General features: G+C 42.4%; 1 protein-coding gene across 1 annotated transcript in view; it reads left to right on the forward strand.

Moving 5' to 3' along the window:
• LOC110535064 (calcineurin-binding protein cabin-1) overlaps positions 1-24,408 on the forward strand; it is an 89,269-nt gene that overhangs the window by 14,240 nt on the left and 50,621 nt on the right. The window contains exon 3 of the mRNA XM_090190570.1: positions 7,735-7,848. Within this exon, the coding sequence (XP_090046696.1) occupies positions 7,735-7,848 (114 nt within the window). The remainder of the gene's footprint in view (positions 1-7,734; positions 7,849-24,408) is intronic.

Genomic DNA, 24,408 nt, shown 5'->3' on the forward strand with positions numbered 1-24,408 from the left:
GAAGGGCAAGACCACCCTTAGATTCAGGTTTCGTTAGAGTGGAAAACTTGATCCTAGGTTTTTTATTGCCCCATATAAATTTGGTGATGCTTTGGTTAGTTGTTTTGAAGGAGGAAACTGGGAGATAGCATGGGAGCATCTGAAATAAGTAGTTCAGTCTAGGGAGGACGTTCATACGGATGACATTAATTCTTCCTACTAAGCTAATTGGGAGGGAGATCCAGGTTTGGCGATCGTTCTTGATTCGATCCAGGAGTGGAAGATAATTTTCCTTAAAAAGGCTATTAACCCCTGTGTTTTCCATTGGAAAGGACATAGTGTCTTCATAGAGCTGGTGAGTGTAATATTGAGAGGGCAGACAGTGGATTTGTTAAAATTGATCTTATAACCTGAACTTGCCATACTGAGCAATTGTGTCTAAAATGAGATTTCTCAGGGTTGGATATGTAGAGCAAGACATCATCCGTGTGAAGCGTAATCTTGTGCTGCAGGCCGCCTGCAGAAACACCCATAATACTTGGATTGCTCCTTATCAGCTCTGCCAGAGGCTCCGCCCCCAACAAGTAGAGCAGGGGGGACAGCAAGCACCCTTGTCTTGTGCCCCGTTCCAGAGGGAATCTGTCAGAGTTCAGTCCATTAGCAGTCACCATGGCATTTGGATGTGAGTATAGTGATTTGATCCATTTAATAAAATTTGGGCCCATATTGAACTTTTCTAAGACTGAAAACAGAAAGCTCCACTCCATCCTGTCAAACGCCTTCTCAACATCCAGTGAAGCCAGCAGGACAGGGGTCTTCTGTGCGTTTACTTGATCAATAATATAAAAAAGACGGCGAATGTACTCAGAAGAGTATCTGTCTCCAATAAATCCAGTTTGGTCAGCTTTTATTATTTTGGGAAGAAGAGTGTTAAGTCTTTTGGCGAGCAATTTGGTAATTTTATAGTCAAAATCCAACAAGCTTATGGGCCGGAAGGACGAGCAGGATAGGGGGTCCTTGTCCTTTTTTAGCAACACTGTAATGCGGGCTGTGTGCATTGAGTGTGGGAGAACTCAGTTTTTGCAAAAATCCTCCAGCATTGGCATGAAGATTGGGCGGAGCTGGGGCCAAAAAGCTTTGTAGAACTCTCTGGGGAATCCATCTGGGCCTGGGGACTTTTTTGGTGGCATGGAGGTAATTGCCTCCAGGATATCCTCAGGAGTGAAGGGGGAGTTGAGATCTTCTTGGTCGGTCTCTGATAGTTTAGGTAGCGAGATTCCCTCTAGGAAAGAGTGGAGTTCTGCCTCTGTGTGTTTTCTCTCAGAGGTATATAGTTTGCAGTAAAAATCATGAAAAGTTAAATTGATCTTTTTTGGGTCGTATGTGACCTCGTCCTCTGCTGTTTGGATAGCCATGATTGTACGCTCTGACTGCTCCTTTTTTAATTGGTAAGCAAGCAATCTACTGGGCCTATTGCTATACTCATGGTATTTCTGTTTAGTAAAGAAAACTTCTTTTTTTTATCTCCCGAGTGTAGTCCAAATTCAGTTTGGCTTTGGCTGCTTTAAGTTGACTCCAGGAGGTGCTGTCTGGGGATTGTTTATGTATTCTTTCACAGCATTCCAGCTCCCTCTCAAGATCTAGCCTGTGTGCTTCCATTGCTTTTTTCTTAGAGGAAGCATATGCAATTAGATGGCCTCTTAGTGTGGCTTTAGCAGCGTCCCACATTGTGGCCAGAGAAACAGGAGAATCTTTGTTGTCTTGTGTGTAGTTGTCTATCCATGTAGTTACCAATGTATGGAACGCTTCGTTTGATAGCAAGGAGGTGTTGAATTTCCAGCTCTTTGACCTCGGGATGTTTTTGCAGAGGTCAAAGCGGAGGTGGACAAAGGCGTGATCTGAAAGTGCTATGGGTCCGATTGTACATGTGGCTGAATTTAGGAAACTCTTTGGGATAAAAATGTAATCTATACGGGAGTAGGTGTTATGGACATTAGAGTAGTATGTATAGTCCATAGATGAGCTATTAGTCTCTCTCCAGATATCTATCAGTCCCATCTCTTTAGTAAGAGAATTCAACATCTTTGCAGATCTAGGATTTGTGGTGGGGACTTGAGGTGATTTGTCTAGGGTTGGGTTAAGGGTACAATTAAAATCTCCGGCTCATTGAACAGGGTTATCATTTTTGACATGAAGGCAGGAGTATCTGTGTTAGGGGCGTATATGTTTAATATAGTAATTGGTTGACCATATAGTGACCCAGTTATCAAAATAAATCTCCCCTCCGGATCAGATATGTTTTTGACAATTATGAATGGAACATTTTTATGGATAAGTATGGCTGTGCCTCTACTGTTTGATTTGAAAGATGATAAATAGACCTGTCCCACCCAAGCTCTGCAGAGTTTGGCATGTTCAGCATCACAGCGGTGTGTCGCTTGTAATAGCGCAATGTCTGCTTTTTCCTTTTTTAGAGCACATAGTATCTTTTTCCGTTTTATTGCATGCCCTAGACCATGGCAGTTCCATGTCAATAGATTTAAGGTACTAGTCATCGTCATCGAACAGTAATCGAACTTTAGTGCAAGTCATCGCTGGGTAAAAGTGGATAGTAGTTACAGCTGCGTTCACATAAAAGGAAAATAAATGGAGTACATAAAATAATAATCTCTGAACACCCCAGCCGAGTTCCCAAACAACTCGACACATCCCGTTGGATCTATTACCCCCCGCTCAGTCTCAATTCTGTGTTCCCGAATAAAACAAAAACCGGGAACAGTTAGCAACGCACAACGTCTCCCTCTCCCCACCAAAGAAATGCCTCATCCTCTCCACCCCGCATTGAGTAAATGACACAGTTGCCCTCGTCCAGACCACAGTAAAAGAGGGGAGAAAAATAAAATCAATAGCCCAGCCTACATATACCTCCCCCAAGGGACATAGGGAACCCCAAGTAATAATAGCAACAAAAAACCAGGGAAATAAAAGTAGGCTGAAACATTAGTAGGCCTAGGTTAGGCTATACAGCCCATCCCTCTCAGTTAAAGGAAAATAAATATAAATTGGACGGCTATAATGACATTTAGGGGGTGGGTCTCTGGATATCGGCTATATGTTGTCTTACCTCCTTTAGTAATGGCATTAATCGCATTTAGTCATTGGTCTGTTTCTCATTGACCAGGATTGTCTTTCAAAAAACGTTTTGCCTCTTCGGGAGTTTTGAAGTGCCCTTTGAATCCTGAGCTCGTTTGGGTATTTGAATCCTCTGAAGATGCCTTGGTCAATTGAGTATTTCTTCAAACGTCAAACTCTCTGAGCTTTCGGCGTATTCCAGCTGACAGGTCCTGGTGTAAAGCGAGTTTGGCGTTTCCCACTGTGATGGTGTTGTTTTTCGCCGCCTGTAGGACTCGTTCCTTGTCGGTGAATCTCAGGAAACGTATGGTGATTGGGCGCGGTGGTTGTCTGGCTGCTGGTGGGGGCCTCCGTGCTCGGTGAGCTCTCTCGAGTTCTATGGGCCTGTCGGTGGACAGGTGGAGCCACTCGGGAAGTTTGTCTTGCAGGTAGCGGATCAGTGGCATGTTTCCCTCTTCTTTTTCGCCCAGATTGAATAGAACACAATTATTCCTTCGCCCCCTGTTTTCCAGGTCCTCTGTTTTCTCTTCCAGATGCTCTATTTTCTTTTTAGCATATGCTATTGTTTCCATGGCATCTGCCAATAAGTTTTCCATGGATAGGATTCGCCCCTCTGCCTCGTCCAGGCGCCCCGCGTTTATGGTTATCTTGTTCTTGATGTCAGGCAAAGTGTTTTCCAGGATTGTCACCTTGCCCCCTATCGCACTGAGCTGAGAGTTAATGGCATCTAATTTGGTGTTTAGTTCTGTACGTTGGGATCTCAACTCAGAAAGGATGTCTTCGACAGAGTGCGAGGTTGGCATTCGTTCTGCCTCGGGGGGGGAGCGGGTTCTCTTGCTAATGGCGCTAGTTTTTTCTGAAGCTAGCTTCTTCTTGGAGGCTTTTTCCGTCGCTAATGCTCGAGTCCGGGTCAAAATGTCACCTGTCGCCTTTTGTAGCCGCCATGACATTTTCTTACTAAAGCTAAATGAGTTTGACCTCCACTCCAAGTTAAGATTAGGAATTGGAAACTACTTGTGCGGAGCTCTTAGTTCATGCGGCCATCTCGTTCAAGGGTCACGTCGACTCCTCCTTTTTTGAGTGTTTTAAAACAAACTCCCGATATCTTTTGAGTCACCCCAGAACTTGACATGATTACTGCCTTCCCAGGTGTCCAATGTAGCTGGCATCCCTGAATTGTACTGAACTTAAGTCCCTCCCACAAACTGCTCTCATATCCATCTTCAGGACATTATTGATATGCACAACTTTAGGGGAAACAATTATTCAATGTAAAGGTGTCCCGGAATGAGTTCCACAATGTTCACAACTTCGTCACTACCCCACACTTCTTTTTAAGGGGCAATCCATCTTGCAACACCTCTATCGGCTACATTTTTGGGCTATAATTACAGGAGGCCTTTAACAAGTCCCCAGAGCTCCTTTCATAGAACTGTGTTTCCCTCCTGCTAATTTGATTATTGTCTGCAGAGGACTGCAGCTTCTTGCTGAGGTTGCACAATGTGCTTAGGAAGAAGGCAGGCACCTAGTTTTTCATTGGCTTGGGTGCTGACTAAGGTCTAGTGCTTTTTATGTTTGTACGATTACTATAATAGCTCTCCTGCTGATGATCCTGATGTGTATAGAGATTTTACACTGCTATGCACACTTACCCCCTTTCATGGGATCTACATACCTATTTTATTCCTGAATGGTAACCTTAACAGCTTTGTGATTGATCCCTTGAGAACCCAGAGGATGGTCCATGGGTGTGACTGGCACCCAGGCCAGGCTCAGAGTTGGCCACATGACCTGTGTTTGTGACTCCTGGCAGAGCGCAGTCAGGACAGCGTGGTGGTGACGCTGTCGGACTCCAACTCCACCCAGGAGGCCTTCACAGACCCCGCCAGCTCCCAGGACAGTAGCCATGTTAAGCTTCAGTCTGGGAAGGGCAGTGCCTCTTCATCTGAGAACATCACCCCCATCAAGGAGGGCCAGCCTACAGTTGAAGACATAGGTGGATTTTGTTTGTTTTATCCTGAAATGCAGTAATGGAAATGCATTCTACCCTTTATTATTTCCTAAATGGGATGTTCTTAAGTGATATTGTGGAAGTCAAATGTTGTGTTTTAGAGAGGGTAGGACATATTGAGACTGGATCATGTTAATGTTTGAAAATCTCCTCTTTAAACCCTGAATTCCTCAAGTTCACGTGGTTGGAAAAAAGCAACGAGGACGGGACCGTAAATCTTGCTGGAAGACCAAGAAGTAGTGGACACCATGTCAGTGACAGTACCTGAGGCTGATGCGCTAAAGCCAACCATGGATCCCTGCTCTCATCCACTGCCTGTTCCATCCACCTGACCAAAGGCCTCGTCCACTCACCAGGACCCCCCAGAGATGGTTGAGGTGCCCAAGGCCCTCCCTACTGAGCATTGTCGCATGCTGTGGGACTTGTGTGTCCGTAATGTCTTCTTCTGCCTGAGCTGCTTCCCTCAGCACGACAAGAGCCTCTACCGTCTGGCCTTCTCCATCAACAGCAAGACCCAACAGGTTAGTTTGTCCACCCTCCCGCCATATCATATATGGTTCGCTAACATTCATTCACAGAATGTTTTGACAGGAATATTCGCCCCTACTCTTATCATCAGTGGCATTTCCTGCAATTAACTTTGACATTTAAAACCCTCAGATCTGAAACCATGAATCTAGTTTACACCATTTCCTCAGGTATTTTATATTGGTATTCAAATAGATGGTGTTTTTCTAAGAATTGCATGTCTGTAGTTTGTTTGGCTTGGACTCTGACTTCCTCTTATCAATTGTGCTACTTTGCCTGTGGGACTGTGGGGTTAATGTGACCGTATAGTACAGTAGGTGCTGAAACAGCAGAGTGTGCATTGGACACAAGGCTCTGTGTGCAGAGGTGTGCGTGGGTGGCAGCAGCACAGTGCTCTCTCAGCCAGGTTTGGCACAGCTAGACTGTTTAGTGTCGTGACGCCCTACAGTCAGCACTTTGCCAGTCAGACCCTCATATGGGACTGCTGATCCCAATTCAATGAGGTTGGGTTAACCAATTTCCAGGGCAGAGTTTTGGTCATTGATAACAGACTAGTGAACTGTTGCTGTTCTCTTTATTCACCTCTTGAGACCGTTATGTAGCTGTTCTCAGAGCATGCTTTTCATATTTAGATTAGGATTCTTTCAGTCAGGTAGACTGACCTGGGCTGTAGTTTACTGCCCAGTGTTTTAGGCTTGACAAAAATGGATTAAGAATCTCAATCACAGAGCTTGCACCTGTTTTAAGAAGTGAGTATGTCCTAAAGGTAAGTGAAATAATTGGTTCTGTATTTCCTTTTGGAGCTGAATGAAAAACAAGGAGTTGAGCTGTTCTGCTAAATTATCAAGTAACTACCTACGGCTCAGCGTTACAGACCAGAGGCAGCATTGTGGCTGTTCAGGTCTATAGCCCTCTTGGTTAATAAGTGACAACCCTGTTTGTTTTTCACTACAAATCCTACTTCTTCTGGGGTTTGAATTACAAGCTAATGTAATCGTACGTTTCTCAGCGAATACTAAATTAAGGCTAGGGGTTATTATTGGGCAAATTCCACGGTAACAAAGTGATGCAGAGTCATTTTATTTTTTTAAACTTTTCAATCATTGGTTTTTGTTTGGTTTATATTTTAAAGTGAAAAATCTGAGTCTCAGCATCACCCTGTTACGTTGAATTGCCCTATTGTAACAGGAATGTGTGGTGGATGGATAGTTGAGAAATTAAATAGCCTACCTCTGATTCCTTTATGCAGAACCTTTAAAAACATTCAGATGGCTTTCATAGATTTGTTATTAAATATGATAATTTACATCTGTCCACAACACTTGACTTTGGTATGGAACTTCATGTACAAGGCCTTCCCTGCTGAAACAGATGTCTGCTGAGCTTTCCTGATAGCTAGTCCAGGAGAGATGCCAAATGCCTGGACCAACTTTATTGATATGATACATTATTGAAACACAGAAAACAACACTGTGGGAGAATCATAGTTGTATGAGGGTGAACTGCACCCTTCTACTAAAGCCTCTGCACGTCTTTTGCTCCCAGAAACAGTTAGGCTAAACCTGCATGGGCTGGGACCGTCAGTGTGAGACTCATTAAGGAAGTCAGGGATTGGCAGGAGGGCCTGTAATCTCCGATCATTTGGCACTGGGTTTTTACAGCTCAGTGGCTAGAGTTAGCTTTTCAAAAAGGCAGTGGTGGAAATGTCTTGTCAGCAATATGTTCTATGTCTATCTGAATGGCCATTCCTCTGCCTAACCCAACCTCTCCACTATCTAATAAAAACATCAGTGCTGATTTAAAAGGAGTACCCCTTGCATGTCAACAAATTGACTTCAGCTACAGTCCCCTTGTACTGTTAAACTACAGTTAATGGCCATTGGAGCTGCTATGACAGAACAAGGTAACAATACAGTGATGTTAGGTACTGTAGTGGATGATGCATCCGTAAATGATTGATTCAATGACGCTTGTGGTATGATGTAACATTTTCACCTTTTTCTTTGTCTCGTGTTTGTAGTTTGTGGTCTTCCTCTTGAGGGGCATCCCCCACATTTTCTGATATTTTTTTTGTGTTTTCACAGAATCTGCGGTGGCCACGTGATGTGTTGCTAGGAAGCAGTGTCCCATGGCAACAGCTGAAGTATATGCCAGCACGAGGACTTTTCTATGAGGGGAACAAGACAAACCTGTTCATTGTAAGTTCCACAGTTCACCAAGCCAGCTCCGCCATCAAGTTTCTGCTACCCTGGCTGGCTCACCTGGCTAACATTACTATGCACTAGTCCTGGTTGTTAGTTTGTTTGTTTGTTAATATTGATGACCGATAGCTTAGCAATGACCGATAGCTTGACAAAATCAGGCGGGGGTTCCGATATCCTTTTGCAATAAAAATCAGGGTCCTTATCCTTGATATTATACGAACTATGAGGGTATGTAATCTCGCTGAGACCTACTTCCCAGGCCTCTGATAACTCTATAGGCTATGGAAAATTGGTTGTATAATTCGAACTTTGGTTATTCATGTATTCACAGTGGGGAGAACAAGTATTTGATACACTGCCGGTTTTCCTACTTACAAAGCATGTAGAGGTCTGTCATTTTTATCATAGGTACACTTCAACTGTGAGAGACGGAATCTAAAACAAAAATCCAGAAAATCACATTGTATGATTTTTAAGTAATTAATTTGCATTTTATTGCATGACATAAATATCTGATCACCTACCAACTAGTAAGAATTCCAGCTCTCACAGACCTGTTAGTTTTTCCCTCCTATAACCCCCCCCCCCTTCATAATCTTTTAACTTGTAGACAGGGGTTATATGTGGTAGACATTCAGTAACTGTGAACATCTCATCGCTGTAACCTTGCTCATATTTTTTGTCAAACACCCCTCAACTTGGATATACCTACCAAGTCCCCCACTATGAATTTAAAATCAATTATTTTCTTACGACGAAGGGGGAACAAACCATACAGATTTTTAAAGACTTCAAAAGAGTTTTCATAAGAGACCTCGGAGGGCTTCAACCGTATACTCTTATGGTAGTTTTAACCCTTTACTAAATATTGAACTATATCGATATATCTGTGTTGTGAGCTGTAAAGTATTTCCACATCCTCTCCTTCAAAGTTCTGTTAAAGCGTTCCACAACTGAAGCTTTCAAATCCGAACCTGTAGTAAAATGTACGATATTGTGCTTTTTCACGAGTTTCTGAAAAGTATTATATTAAAAAGAAAAAATCTTGTCAGTCTGCACTTTCTTGGGTGCTCCTCCTTCATTTAAGATAGTCAAAGGTCACAAATAGTCACATCTGCCCCAATAATTTTTAAGACTCTTACAAATGGTATTTTAGAGAAAATGTCTATAACCGTTAGCATGTAGCGATGTCCATTTTTATCTGCAAGGGCCTGCATGTCGCACAGATCTGCCTGAAACTGGGACAAGGGATGGTTAGGAATTGTTTTCGCATAGGTTTATGCAGAGTGTAAGCATCCTGCTCTGCTAGCCATTCATTTACTTGAGCAGTGCCTAACCTGCTACCTGTTTCTTCGGCTATAGCTCTCTGGAACCACTCCTTCCCCCCCATAAGACCCTGGGTTAGAGGGGGTATAATAAATGTTTTTCAAAATCTGCTCCGCCATCCTTCTTGCCTCTCTGATGTACAATAACATTAATGAGCCCCTTTTAAATAACGACATTTCTTTTGAATTTTATTTTTTCAAACATCAAGTATTACACATACAGACAAGTCAGGATACGTAGCAGGATATTAGTCCCCGTTTTCTCAACGACCCATGCATGCAACACCTGGTGTACTTGGTTTACATTTACAGGCTTGTATCTCTGAATTTTTAAAACACACATATCTGTTATATAAGTATATAAACAACAAATATGACACATTACAATTAAATGGTGTTTCAAACAAATAAAGTAAAATCTTAGACAAGGATGTTTCTAGTTCTTCAGAATCATTCAGTTGTGTCCATTGTAGACTCTCGCCCGTATCTTACATGATTCATGATTTGCTCCATTTTTAGCACACACTCTGCAGTAGCCCATGTATTGTGGGTTGTTGTATAGAACGATAAATTGTTCCCTTTATTTTCAATAATTTACTGCATAACATTTGTAAGTTCTCTCAAAATAATTGTTTTATTTATTCTCTAACATCATATGCATATAGTTACCCATTGCTTTACATCTAAATAAAACATATTAATTATTACTCGTTCTCTTGGTTTATTGAGGCAGAAAGTCACCACATCAGCCACCAAAGCTTCCTTGTATTTGTTGTCGTCCACCAGTGTGTGCCGGATTTCTTTGAGTTTCTCGTGGATGTAGATCATCTCCTTTAGTTCATGTAGGAAAGCCTCTGTTACCCTGTAAACTCTGGGAATAGACAGCACAAGACCCATAGACTCCAGGGCTCTGACCATCGATGGTATAAAGCGGCTGGACCACAGTCTTTTCACCAGCTCCTCAAAGTGGTTGAAGAACTAGTACCGGGGTGGGGCATATAAACACGAAGGTTGGCGTTGGCTGGGATGACTGATCTCACAACCGTGGCATTGTTCTCTTATATACTCTCCAATAACCACATCTAAAAGTGCAGCTACAGAGGCCTTGATGGTGTCCCCAAAAATAGTACTGACCACCACATCAAACATATCCTCAGGCGGTGTACATGTCGGGGGGGCTTGCCTAGGGGGAGTAGAATGGAGGGCTGTGAGGCATAGAGTTCTTAGGGTCTGGTACACATGACGAATCGATGGTATGGTATATGAATATCCATGGTATATGATGAACCGGTGGCTTTATGGTCACCCCTTTTATTGTTGAACCATTCCTTTGGTATCGGGGCGTGGTTAACGTAGCATCCACTTACTTCTTGGGGTTCCTTTGAATCATAATCCTTAGGATTCGTATATATCATGCACTTCCTTAGCCGAACAATGCTCTGCCATTGTTGGCTCTGTACAAAAAGAGCATCCACTAACTCTAACATTTTCAATTCCATTATATCCCAACTTTTAAAAGGAATAAGCATACGCAACCTAAAATCCCCACTCTGGCCACCATCACTGTTTTCGTTGTGGATTTCCTCGTTGCTGATATAGTAGTCCACGCACCCACATGGAAGTCCATTCTTTCTTTGTATTTTCACCCTATGAAATATTCTTCCTGAGGAGTCAGGGGCACCTTCCCATCGGGTCTCGTAGCCCGTGAACAAGCTATACCCCTTTGATAACTCTGTTCGGGACACACCACCTGGCGAAACACCTGCCAGTCTTCAAGCCTGTAGTCCTCTCCTAAAGTCTGGTCTGTATATTCTTCTCCTTCGGCTACCGTATAGAGTTTCACTCTACAGGCCGGATAATCAAACAGAACCCCATAACTGTCCTTTAGTCATCACTTGATCTTTCAGCGCAGTTGTGGGCGGTATTTGGGTTCTATACATGTTCAGAAACCTCTTTTTTTTGGCGCATCGTATATTGATGCTTTATAATTGGACCTTTCTCAGTTTCAACCGAGGCCCTGCTTCCGTTGTTACGGTCATCACGTGTGTGCCACTGATCACAAAATCCATGTTTAATTTCTTTATTGGTTTATCGTGGTCGCTTGTTTGGTGTTCTGGGGTTTATTTATAATGCGTCTTCCCCCACAATAACTCTGGACATTCCTGTTTCATAGACAACAGCCCTAAGGTCATTACAACAGGGTGGGGGCCATACTCTTTGAAATGTTCAAACACATCCCCCAGTTCAACGAGGTCCCTACACATCAATCATCATGACAGTGCATCTGTTCCTTTGAAGCTATCAGGTTAAATAAACACCCTCCCCCTACCGTGAGAATGGAAGGGAGGATGTCCTGCAGGATGCCCATATATAGGCATACACACCTGACCCATCAAGTAGGGTCATAAATCGCATGTTTGACTTGTGCGGTCTACTGTATTCTCTCTGAGGTAAACCGCTGATTTAATCAGACAAATAGTTTTGGTAAGTCAAAGTCACAGTGAATAATTTCAGGATGACCCATAGGATAGCAAGAGGAACTCATTACATGAGGATAAAGGGATGTAAAATCTACATCCTATTGTCTCATAGGGTTGCGCTACATACCGTAATGTCAAAGCATTGGTACGACCTCCATACATGGCCTGTCGGGGTTCCAAGGGTTCTGGTGTGTCAAAGCTGGAAAGGAAAGCTCGAACATGAGGATCAGACTTTTTGAGTTCTGTCCACTCATGCTCCCACATCACATTCACTTTCAACCCATAAGTAGCCTGTAAAGATTCCAATTTGTCTTGGAACTCCTCGTACATATCCCCAAAAGTCTTTTGGGTTAGGACACATGGCCCGGGGCACAAAGCAACCGTGGAAGAAACAACCGTTGTACTCAAACACTGTCTCCACACCGTCGATCTGTGTATATCCATCTACGTGATACAGCCCAACAGCCTTCTCCCCACTATTCAAAGCATGTTGAATAAAAATGTTTTTATCCTGGGCTATGTACTCCAACCATTGAATGGACCAGCTAGAGTATGACTTGAATTGTCGTCGGTTTCCTTCTCTGACCCCCTCCGCCTAGGGGTTGACGTACGATTTGTACAATGAGCTCTAGTCCTATCAGCTATGATGGATAAATTAGATTGAGCAAGTCGTTCCAGCAGGGCTATAAACTGTTCAAGATCTGCGGCACCATTGGGTAAAACAAGAGTATGCAAAACACTATCTATCTCCACAATTTTCAAGTTGTAAGACATCACAAGGTTCTGCAAAATCTGTAGCCCTTTCTAAAAGTTCACTCAGAGTATCCAAGATCATCACATAAAAAAACTGCATAATCAAGGTTCCGATTCATCCATGTGAAATTAAAAAACGGTCTAATCTCTGTATTGCTGAATGATTTATTATTTATTTCGGTACACAACCCTAACACTTCTATCAATACCATCGGCACTCTGATTTATTACACATACAGGTTTTTAGTGCTTGTTTGGGTGTTTTTTAATCAGATAGTTTTTTAACATTGTTCTATGCCAGAAGGATAGATCTTGACTCTATTGACGCTTTAGTAAAGTAACCATACATTTGTGAGGCTGATCCCCTCTGGCTTTCAGAGCCCTGTAAAAGGCTGTGAGAAACATATCTCGATCTATTTCAGGATCTGTTTCTACCTCAGAATTGGCTGTATCAAGCTGTTTGGCTGCCTCAAACATCAACACATCGTCTTCCTCAGAATTTAAAGCGTTGAAATGATCAGGTTTCAATGTTTTACTAGGTATGTCCTGGGTGCCGAATTCCTCCTCGTCCTCTCGACATATTGGGCCTTCTGTGTTGGTATACGCCTGGGAGGAGTCTGGAAGAAAAATATATACAAAATAGGGTATTAAAAATCAAATGTATATTATATAAACATTTCAGATATATAAACAATATATAGTTAGAGGTCATTTGTTTTTTTGGCGCTTGCTCTTCTGAGGAATCCTGGATAACACGGGTCCTATCCCAATGTCCTCTTGCTTTGTAGATTCTGCAGGGTTTGTATAGCCATCGTTGGAGTCTGGAAAAAAAACATTTATTTGATATTGTTTTAACATATTCTATCAAAAAATGTATAACTAATAAAAAAATGTATAATAGGGTCATACCGTATCCATAGAGAGCATGTTCTTGAATCCAATCGTTTTCAGACCAGTCGCCCTTCTCGGGCCTTGGCACTTGTGCCAAAGTATTGCGATGCGCCATAAATGCTAGATTATGTAGCGATTGGCTGGAGGTTCCAGGGGGTGTGTAGCTGTGTTAAAACGGCGCTTCTTGGGTTGTTTGGAGTTCTTGTTTGGGTTGTTTGGAGTTCTGGTAAAGCCGTTTGTTTCAGCTCCCCCGAAGTCGTTCAGAGTCAATAATGCTTCAGGTATTCTTGTTGGGGTTCTGTCCGCTGTAAACACAAGATTAGCTTTTTAAAATAGTGTACACACTTTTTTTGTTTCCATGTATAAATATTATTACGCATTTTATTTTTGGACTTACGTCGAAAATAGCTTGATGGTGACAGGCTGCATAAAGAAGAACCGGTCGCTGTTTGCACCTCTGTTTCCTCATCTAATGTTGGATGATCCAAATGAATTATTCCCAGTAGCAGCTGTATAAATGTTGGGTATCCTATAGACATTGTTAAATAATATTTAAATATATTTATACGAAATAAATACATTTTAACTTAAAACAAATATATATATATATATATATATATATATATATATATATATATATATATATATATATATATATATATATATATATATATATATATACAATAGACATAAAAACATATCTGAAAATTCAATGTCCACCCCTTTTAGAATATCTGTAAAAACCATATATAACAACGGTTTAATATTAGAGAGTTCCAAACAGTGCAGTAATGTCAAACATTTCCCACAAACTACCTAACCCACACAAAATCTAATATATCAATTCCAAATCCTCACCTTCAAAATTCTCCATGTGCATAGGCTTGCAGAAAGGCTGGAAAATACTTTTCAGATGAGCAGCTGTGTCCGAACGGAGCAAATGTATGGAATGAATTTACAGACCTGGGGGATTGTTTGTTTGTTGACTGTTTTTTGTTGTTGTGTGGAGACAACCTATGTGCAAATGACCCCCTAGTGTTGGTATTGTTTTGGGAAAAACACATTGTTTTTAAACCTTAGAGGTGTCTAGACCTATTCTTTGCTGGTTGGTTGGATTGACTTTTGATCCCCCAACATCATCGAGGAAACGACGTCTGTTTTTGAGAGGCTTATGTGGAAATGACCCCTAATTTTGAATTGTTTCAAGCACACTTGTCGAGACGACACACACAGACCCACCCCACACACGTAACCCCCATCCTCGGGGTAAAACGCCTGTTTTGAAAGACTTATGTGCTAATGACCCCTTAATGTTGAAATGTTTCAAGCACAATTGTCGACACACACACACACACACACACACACACACACACACACCGAAAACCCCAATGTTTTGAAACACGCACACACACACACACACACACACACACACACCCCGAAAACCCCAATGTTTTGAAACACACACACACACACACACACACACACACAACCCGAAAACCCCAATGTTTTGAAACACACACACACACACACACACACGTCTTTCCTGAAGCCGTTCTAAGACACACACACTTAGAGAAAAAAGGTGAGATACATTTTTAAAACCCGATATTTAACCCTTTATTTAATTCTACATATTTAGTACAGACCTTTTTAAACATGTTAAAATGTTTTAAATACAGCGCAATATTTAACCATGCCAGAATTTTTTTAGACACATACAAAAGAACTTTGTTATACAAACTATATACACTGCTCAAAAAAAATAAAGGGAACACTTAAACAACACAATGTAACTCAATCACACTTCTGTGAAATCAAACTGTCCACTTAGGAAGCAACACTGTTTGACAATAAATTTCACATGCTGTTGTGCAAATGGAATAGACAACAGGTGGAAATGATAGGCAATTAGCAAAACACCCCCAATAAAGGAGTGGTTCTGCAGGTGGTGACCACAGACCACTTCTCAGTTCCTATGCTTCCTGGCTGATGTTTTGGTCACTTTTGAATGCTGGCGGTGCTTTCACTCTAGTGGTAGCATGAGACGGAGTCTACAACCGACACAAGTGTCTCCGGTAGTGCAGCTCATCCAGGATGGCACATCAATGCGAGCTGTGGCAAGAAGGTTTGCTGTGTCTGTCAGTGTATTGTGCAGAGCATGGAGGCGCTACCAGGAGACAGGCCAGTACATCAGGAGATGTGGAGAAGGCCGTAGGAGGGCAACAACCCAGCAGCAGGACCACTCCTTTGTGCAAGGAGGAACAGGAGGAGCACTGCCAGGGCCCTGCAAAATGACCTCCAGCGGGCCACAAATGTGCATGTGTCTGCTCAAACGGTCAGAAACATACTCCATGAGAGTGGTATGAGGGCCCGACGTCCACAGGTGGGGGTTTGGCATTTGCCAGAGAACACCAAGATTGGCAAATTCGCCACTGGCGCCCTGTGCTCTTCACAGATGAAAGCAGGTTTACACTGAGCACGTGACAGAGTCTGGAGACGCCGTGGAGAACGTTCTGCTGCCTGCAACATCCTCCAGCATGACCGGTTTGGCGGTGGGTCAGTCATGGTGTGGGGTGGCATTTCTTTGGGGGGCCGCACAGCCCTCCATGTGCTCGCCAGAGGTAGCCTGACTGCCATTAGGTACCGAGATGAGATCCTCAGACCCCTTGTGAGACCATATAAGCTGGTGCAGTTGGCCCTGGGTTCCTCCTAATGCAAGACCATGCTAGACCTCATGTGGCTGGAGTGTGTCAGCAGTTCCTGCAAGAGGAAGGCAGTGATGCTATGGACTGGCCCGCCCGTTCCCCAGACCTGAATCCAAATGAGCACATCTGGGACATCATGTCTCGCTCCATCCACCAACGCCACGTTGCACCACAGACTGTCCAGGAGTTGGCGGATGCTTTAGTCCAGGTCTGGGAGGAGATGCCTCAGGAGACCATCCGCTACCTCATCAGGAGAATGCCCAGGCGTTGTAGGGAGGTCATACAGGCACGTGGAGGCCACACACACTACTGAGCCTCATTTGGACTTGTTGTAAGGACATTATATCAAAGTTTGATCAGCCTGTAGTGTGGTTTTCCACTTTAATTTTGAGTGTGACTCCAACTCCAGACCTCCATGGGTTGATACATTTGATTTCCATTGATAATTTTTCTGTGATTTTGTTGTCAGCACATTCAACTATGTAAAGAAAAAAGTATTTAATAAGAATATTTCATTCATTCACATCTAGGATGTGTTATTTTAGTGTTCCCTTTATTTTTTTGAGTAGTGTATAATTATTACAGTACTAGACTTTAATACCCTTTTAAATGATTATATTTATAACTGTCTGTTGTAGGAAAGACTTCATATATTTAAAAAAAAAACATTGTTTTAAAACAACTGCAGAAAAAAAACATTGTTTTGAAACACACACCTTTCCCAGAAAGCCTTTCTCTGAGACAGACTGAGAGAGGGAAACTGAGATTCCATTCGTTAAAGGTGAGATACACTTTTAAAACCCTTTATTTAATTATATTATTTAGTTCAGACCTTTTTAAACGTGTTATAATTAGTTAAACAATTGTACTATTCCTTTCTTACAGAAAAGGGGAAACTATATGGTTAACCCAGACACCTGTCTGTGTCTAATTCCCCATCTTCCCGAAAGTGTCTCTTCCCTGCACGATGTCCAGCACACTCCAGGTTCAGTATGTCTTCTTTACCTGGATAGATCGAACGTCTTGCCTTTAGACCCTGGGTCTGTCTTAAGGATAGAAGCGCCCAGCGGCGTAATTGTTCACGATGTTGGAAAAGATTGTCCAGCTGTTTTATCATGGCCAGCTCCACTTAAAGCTAAAGACGGGCACAAAATAGTTCACATCCTTGCAGGCTTTGGAAAATACAAACAAACTAACCGATTTTGTAGCATTGGAACTATTGAATTGGGCACATGCTAATTGTCACTTTGGAGTCTGGACTACAGTATATGCCACTGAAGAGATTCTTATGGCTTTCAAATCATCTCGCCCGCACACTTCCTCTTCCAGCGCGTACCCGGGCAGGGTTGTCCCACTCAGGGCGTGTTCGATCTGGCATAGCGCCAGCCTCATCTTAAGCCATTCTCTCATATGTAGCGCAGGAGAAAAACTCCCGGGTTTTGTTTGATAAAGGGGACTGTGGCCGCTGTCTGTGAAAATCTTCACAGTTGAATCCTCCGGTTGGAAAATGTAACCCATATGTCCATCACTCATATCCTGCACTTCATTAAAACAATCAGGGGCATCACACAGAATGTCTTCAATGTTATTGTCATTGTGTTCTTGACACGAGGCACAAAGTACACCTACATTTGGCCTAGGAGACATGTTTAATTTGTTATTTAATGTTCTGGGTTTATTTTAATTTCTTGTAGAGTGTTTTCTGGGGTTTATCGAGGTCGCTTGTAGTGTTAAGCTCTTATTTATAATGCGGCTGCCCCCAATAAACCCGGACATTCCTGTTTCATAGACAACAGCCAGTACAACTGGGGGGAGCCATACTCGTTGAAATGTTAAAACACATTCCCCAGTTCAACGAGGTCCCTACACATCAATCATAGTGCATCTGTTCCTTTAAAGCTGTCAATATGGGTTAAATAAACACTCTGAAGCGTGAGAACTTCCTGACAGGATGTCCTGCAGGATGTCCATATATGGGCATACACACGTGACCCATAAAATAGGGTCATAAATCACGTTTGACGTGTGCCGTCTACTGTATTCTCTCTTCTGTGCTGTCTTGTATTGCTTCCCATATGAGAGCTTTGGTAGAAAATGTGTGATCAACAAACAATATGAGAGAAGATATATGGACGTTGTTGTTGTTTTTTTTATACAGAGTTGGTCCTCGTTAAGATACCTTGCTATTTAAACCATTTCCTCTCCATGTCCCTGTTATTCATGAGCTGACCTGCTATCTGTATAATCAACTCAATTTAGCCAAATAGGAGATGTTCTGTCATTTGTTGGAGGTTATCTAGCAAGCTTAGTAATTTTGGCCATTTGACTTTTGTTTTATTGCCGTTGCAAAGTCTGTATGATTCGACAACGCTATGGCCTACTCGGGGTGTTTCGAGATGGCCTACTGCTGAAATGTGCTGAATTAATTGAGGAACATGGTAACGCTCTGAGTGACACTGCCTGTTTTTCAATTCATAACAATGTCATTGGCTATCAGTACTAAATATCAGTTTCACTTGCTGTGAAGTCTTTTTACATAGTGGAGAGCTGCCAAGATGGCAATGTGGCGCAGCGACAATCTTATTTTGGGAGAACCCTGGCGTAGTGACCATTTCTTGGTTTTAAACGCTTTAAATGGGCACATTTCAGGAAAATATTCATCCTGAGTTGTGACCTTATTTTACAATTTGGAAAGTGAAAAGTTATTTTGAATATTGAGAACTCAAAAGTGAATAACAGCAATTTCAAACAATTTCACATCAAATCAGAAGTAAATGATTGGAAGGAAATGTTTAGAGTACAAGTTCCGCATTCATTTGGCATGTCATCCAATAGACTTCCTCCTCGACTTATAGCAATAACATACTGCACCAAGAGACCCTTATTAATGGCTAAAACAATGGAGGGAGAACTGAGACATTCTAACTTCGCGTCAGTTGTTTAAATCTTGAAAATAAAAAGCGTACTTTTGGGAAAGACATACTCCGTGTCCACCATCTCATTACATTTGTTGAATTTTTTTTTTAGCATGCTGTGGTATGGTTGCTTTTAGCCTAATTGTGGAATCCTAGGTAGCACTGTCATGAATGTAAGCCCATGTGGAGGGAGGGCTTGCTCTATTGTGTGCCTGGTAGGATGATTAGGTCTGTGGAGGATCTGTAGAAGAGATGACTGTGGTCATCTCTTCCCCACACCAGTAATTTACAGTGCCTTCAAAGTATTCACACCCCTTTTTCCACATTTTGTTGTTACAGCCTGAATTGATTAAATTGAGAGTTTTTGCCAATGTGGAATTAGGTTTTTGGACATTTTTACAAATTAATTAACAATGAAAAACTAAAATGTCTTGAGTCAATAAGTATTTGACATCTTTGTTATGGCAAGCCTTAAGTTCAGCAGTGAACATTTGCTAAACAAGTCACATAATAAGTTGCATGGACTCTGTGCAATAATAGTGTTTAACATTATTTTTGAACCAGTGACCAAAATTTCCCTCATGCAGCGCAACACATCTCCTTGGCATAGAGTTGATAAGGTTGTTGATTGTGGCCTGTGGAATGTTGTCCCACTCCTCTTCAATGGCTGTGCGAAGTTGCTGGATTTTGGCGGGAACTGGAACACGCTGTCGAACAGGTCGACCCAGAGCATCCCAAACATGCTCAATGGGTGACATGTCTGGTGAGTATGCAGACCATGGAAGAACTGGGACATTTTCATCTTCCAGGAATTGTGTACAGGTCATTGTGACATGTGGCTGTGCATTATCATTCAGAAACATGACAGCACGACAGTGGGCCTCATGATCTCGTCATGGTATCTCTGTGCATTCAAATTGCCATTGATAAAATGCAATTGTGTTCGTTGTCCGTAGCTTATGCCTGCCCATGTCATAACCCTACTGCCACCATGGGGCACTGTTCACAGCGTTGACATTGGCAAACTCCTCTCCCACACATCTGCCATCTGCTCAGTGAAGTTGATTCCGGGATTTATCTGTGAAGAGCACACCTTTCCAGCATGCCAGTGGCCATCAAAAGTGCGCATTTGCCCACTGAAGTCGCAGATGAAGAAGCTGGATGTGGAGGTCCTGGACTGGCGTCGTTACAAATGGTTTGCGGTTGTGAGGCCGGTTGGACATACTGCCAAATTCTCTAAAACGATGTTGGAAGCGGCTTATGGTATATAAATTAACATTAAATTCTCTGGCAACAGCTCTGGTGGACATTCCTGCAGTCTGCATGCCAATTGCACGCTCCCTCAACTTGAGACTTCTGTGGCATTGTGTTGTGTGACAAAACTGTACATTTTAGTGGCCTTTTATTGTCCCCAGCACAAGGTGCACCTGTGTAATGATCATGCTTTTTAATCAGCTTCTTAATATAAGGCAAAATGCTCACTTCCAGGGATGAAAACAAGTTTGTGCACAACATTTTAGAGAAATATGCTTTTTGTGCGTGTGGAACATTTCTGGGATGTTTTATTTCAGCTCATGAAACATGGGACCAACACTTTACATGTCGTGTTCAGTGTACTTGAAAAGCTATTGCAAGGCCTGAAACTGGTTGTCTAGCAATGATCAACAAGCAATTTGACAGAACTTTAAGAATTTTGAAAATAATAATGAGCAAATGTTGCACAATCCAGTTGTGGAAAGCTTATACTTTTAATCACTGCCAAAGTATTGACTCAGGGGTGTGAATACTTATGTAAATTAGATATGTCTATATTTCATTTTCAATACATTTGCTAAAATGTCTAAAAACATGTTTTCACTTCGTCATTGTGTGTAGATGGGTGAGGGGAAAAACATCTATTTAATCTTATTTGAATTCAGGCTGTAACACACAACAAGATGTGGAATGAGTCACGGAGTATGAATATTTTCTGAAGACACTGAACCTCCTTTCAAATTGACTTGAATGAAAGCCCCATGGAAGCAGCTATTAGTGCTTCTCTAAAGTGTGCATCATGAAATGGATATGTGGTAGCTACATTTTTGTCATGTTAGATTGTTGTCACGTCGTAGCCTTATTATGGGAGAGGAAGACATTTAGGTCCGAATCCTATTTTTAAATCTGCATGTCCAATTTGAACTTTCATGCAAGATCCTTTTGACACACAAGCAATGTTTACTGTGAAGTCTAAAGAGTTACGTGTTATGTTAAATTAGGGTTTGGTCTTATTTTGGTATCTTGCGTTGAGCTGGTGTAGTAGGAGGGACATCGGCTGTGGTATCCTCTCCATAAAGCTGTTGAGAACAGTGTGTGAAAGCCATGCTTAGGCTGATGAAGGGAGCATGCAGCACAGCCCTGGCTCCATCTGGACTCAGCAAGCTACCCTGCCTGACAAACCGAGTGTTAGTCACTGACAGTCAGACTCTTTATTAAAGGGCACAATAAACCTCACCCTGAAATACTAATTGTAGCCAAAATAAGATTCTGAAAGCCACGCTGCTCAGGGTGCCACACTCTTGTCTTTGGGAACTGTGTGGGCGGGGGGGGAGGGGGGGGGGTGTGCTCAATTTGCCAGACACTCCTCAATCATGAAAATAAGCAGGCGAGCCACCCTACAGCTGTTGTCTGACATGCCCTGCCCAGTAGTATCACTGAACCTCGAGCCTGACCGACAGATCAATCATTGTCGGTAATATGTGTTGTGCCTTTTGTATGGCAGACAGAGGGGACAGTCATTGCTGTTCTGTGGTCCCTCAGTGACAGAATGGCCAAATGACTGGATGGGAAATGATAGCATAGGCCTACAGTACAGTGTGGCTAGATCAGACATGAGATGGTAAGCTACATGATGGGACTTGGTCTTCAGTGGGTGGCCAGGCCACCTGAAATTAGTTTTCTGTAGGTCACTCTGTCCTATAGTGTAATGTAGGTCTGACTGGCCTAGTTTTCCTCTGGGTTCAGCTGGTGTGTTATCAACTGGGCCACCATTAAGTGTCACCTAACCCATGATCTGTTGTTTTGACACGTTCCAGCTCAGTTGGGAGTGACTGTTGCATAATTTATTGTGCTGGTCAATGCCAAGGTTTCTGTTTGACTGGTAAGCCTTCTAATAACTGATCATGTCAGCACAATAATCCTGTTGCACCAATTCCAAATGTTGTTAATCGAATAATGCTTTAATGCCATAACTGAACAAGTTTAATTGTAGGGATATCAACATAGAAGATAATAATTTGTTTATTGTTTTGTTTTGTTTTTGTTGATTGTGCATCTGTAGAAGTTTGAGGTTGAAGAGGCGCTGCTGCGCCTTCTTCACAACGCTGTCTGTGTGGGTGGACCAATTCAGTTTGTCCGTGATGTGTACGCCGAGGAACTTAAAACTTACTACCCTCTCCACTACTGTCCTGTCGATGTGGATAGGGGGGTGCTCCCTCTGCTGTTTCCTGAAGTCCACAATCATCTCCTTTGTTTTGTTGACGTTGAGTATGAGGTTATTTTCCTGTCTCCACTGGCTTCCGTCTGGCAAGTCTACCGTAAAGGCCTGATTGGTGGAGTGCTGCAGAGACGGCCAGCTCTAGGAAGTCTTGGTGGTTCCAAACTTCTTCCATTTTACAATGATGTAGGGTAACGTGTTCTTGGGGAGCTTCAATGCTGCACAAATTCTTTTGGTACCCTTCCCCAGATCTGTGCCTAGACACAATCCCGACTCAGATTCTTCCCTTTAAAATGCATGCCAAACAAAATACAATGATCGCAAAGTTAAACCATACAACTCTATGCACAAGGACTACTTATTAACAATTTTCCTTGTGCGTAGAGTTTTATGGTTCGTTTAACTTTGCCATCATTGGTTACTGTTTGGCATGCATCTTAAAGGGAAGAATCTGAGTTTCAGCATCACTCTGTTATTGTGGAATTGCTCAGTAATAAAGGTGTCAGTCCTCTGGTCTGTGCCATCAGGCTGTGCTCTGCTGTACTGTGCAGGGCTTACTGCTCTGATTTGCTCTGTGATCCTGCAGAGTCACAGTGTGCTTGCTAAGGCATGGTGTTGCCCCCACACGTATGTGCTTACATATTCATCCGCCCACACATGCACTCTACTGCAAGCTCCAGACAAAAAGAATGTCATCTTACTGGATCCTAATTCAGAGGAATGACATTGTTTTCTGGTCTTTAACATTTTTAAATAAATCTGGTGGCTTTTATCCTCACTTTAAACCGTTGTCTTCATTGCGCTGAGATGCTAGCTAAGTGTGTTTGTGGCTTTAAAACAACGTGTTCTTGAGCCCAGTACTTGTATAAACTATAGTGTTAATTGGGTATGTTTTGTTAGCCTAGGAGAACTAGTTGGTATGAGCAGGCAGACAGGGGAGGAGGAGTGTGAAGGCCGGGGAATATGTTGTAATATATGGACTATTTTGATGTGGTTCTTTCTCTGAGGTCCTATCTGGCGTTGTAGCAGTTACTCCTCTGCAGTACCGTCTGTCTACCCTCCCTGCTGGAGAGCTCATGTCAGCAGATTTTTATGTTTTTTTTTTAACACTAACAACAGGAAGCAGGAAAAACAAGGTGTTTTGCTGTAGTGATGAAAGTTCAACTCTCTTTTTACTGACTCTGATATTTTCGACTCGTTCAGTCAAAAGAACAAATCTTTTGACAAATTTTGTTCAGTTGATTCCGTAATGCCCAGAGCACACAGGACCCCTTACCAGCGAAGGTTGAACTGAAAACGTCTTGATTCTACAAACCACTTGTTCACATGCTGGTCACCATAAGGGGCTTAATGGAGCTGTCATTTGTGACTGACTTGTAGAAGTGTGCTTCAAACAATGTACATTTTATTGATTTCTAGGCATACAACTAAGACTATTTCTTGATACATCTTGAAATGGCATCTAGTTGTGGCTGCAACCGGACTAGATTGTTAACAACTTTTGGCGGAATACGTTGCTTGACTGCAGTGAGGGTGATGAGCACAATATCGTTCAAACTGCAGCACCCAAAACAATTAGTTCTCGAGTTAGTTTGTTGAGCAAAGTCTGTGTGTATGTTTTGGTTCTACAAATATGTATCCATGATATCATAACATTAAATAATCAATTAAATGCGTTCCTTCTTGCACCATGCCATCCATAATCAGTTCTTAAACATGTCATTTTTGTTCTCTATGAACGGCACATCACTAGTTTGCATAGCATGTTTGTGGGCCAGCAGGAGATGAAGAGAGGAAGGGGAGGAGGCGAGGCTTGTTGTCCGTGTGCTACTGTGTTACACTGGCCTTGTGGCCACTAGTACCCTCCTGCTGCAGGCATGCTTTCTTTTTAGTCCTGCAGATGTGTACATTCATTTGTATTGGCCTACACACACATTCCTCTCTTTACTTACTCCTTCTCTATCCTCCCGCCTACAACTCCTTCTCTATCCTCCCGCCTACAGTTCCGTCTTA

Source organism: Oncorhynchus mykiss, chromosome 11, assembly GCF_057628025.1.
Source record: "Oncorhynchus mykiss isolate SJ-2025 chromosome 11, ASM5762802v1, whole genome shotgun sequence".
Taxonomy (NCBI): Eukaryota; Metazoa; Chordata; class Actinopteri; order Salmoniformes; family Salmonidae; genus Oncorhynchus; species Oncorhynchus mykiss.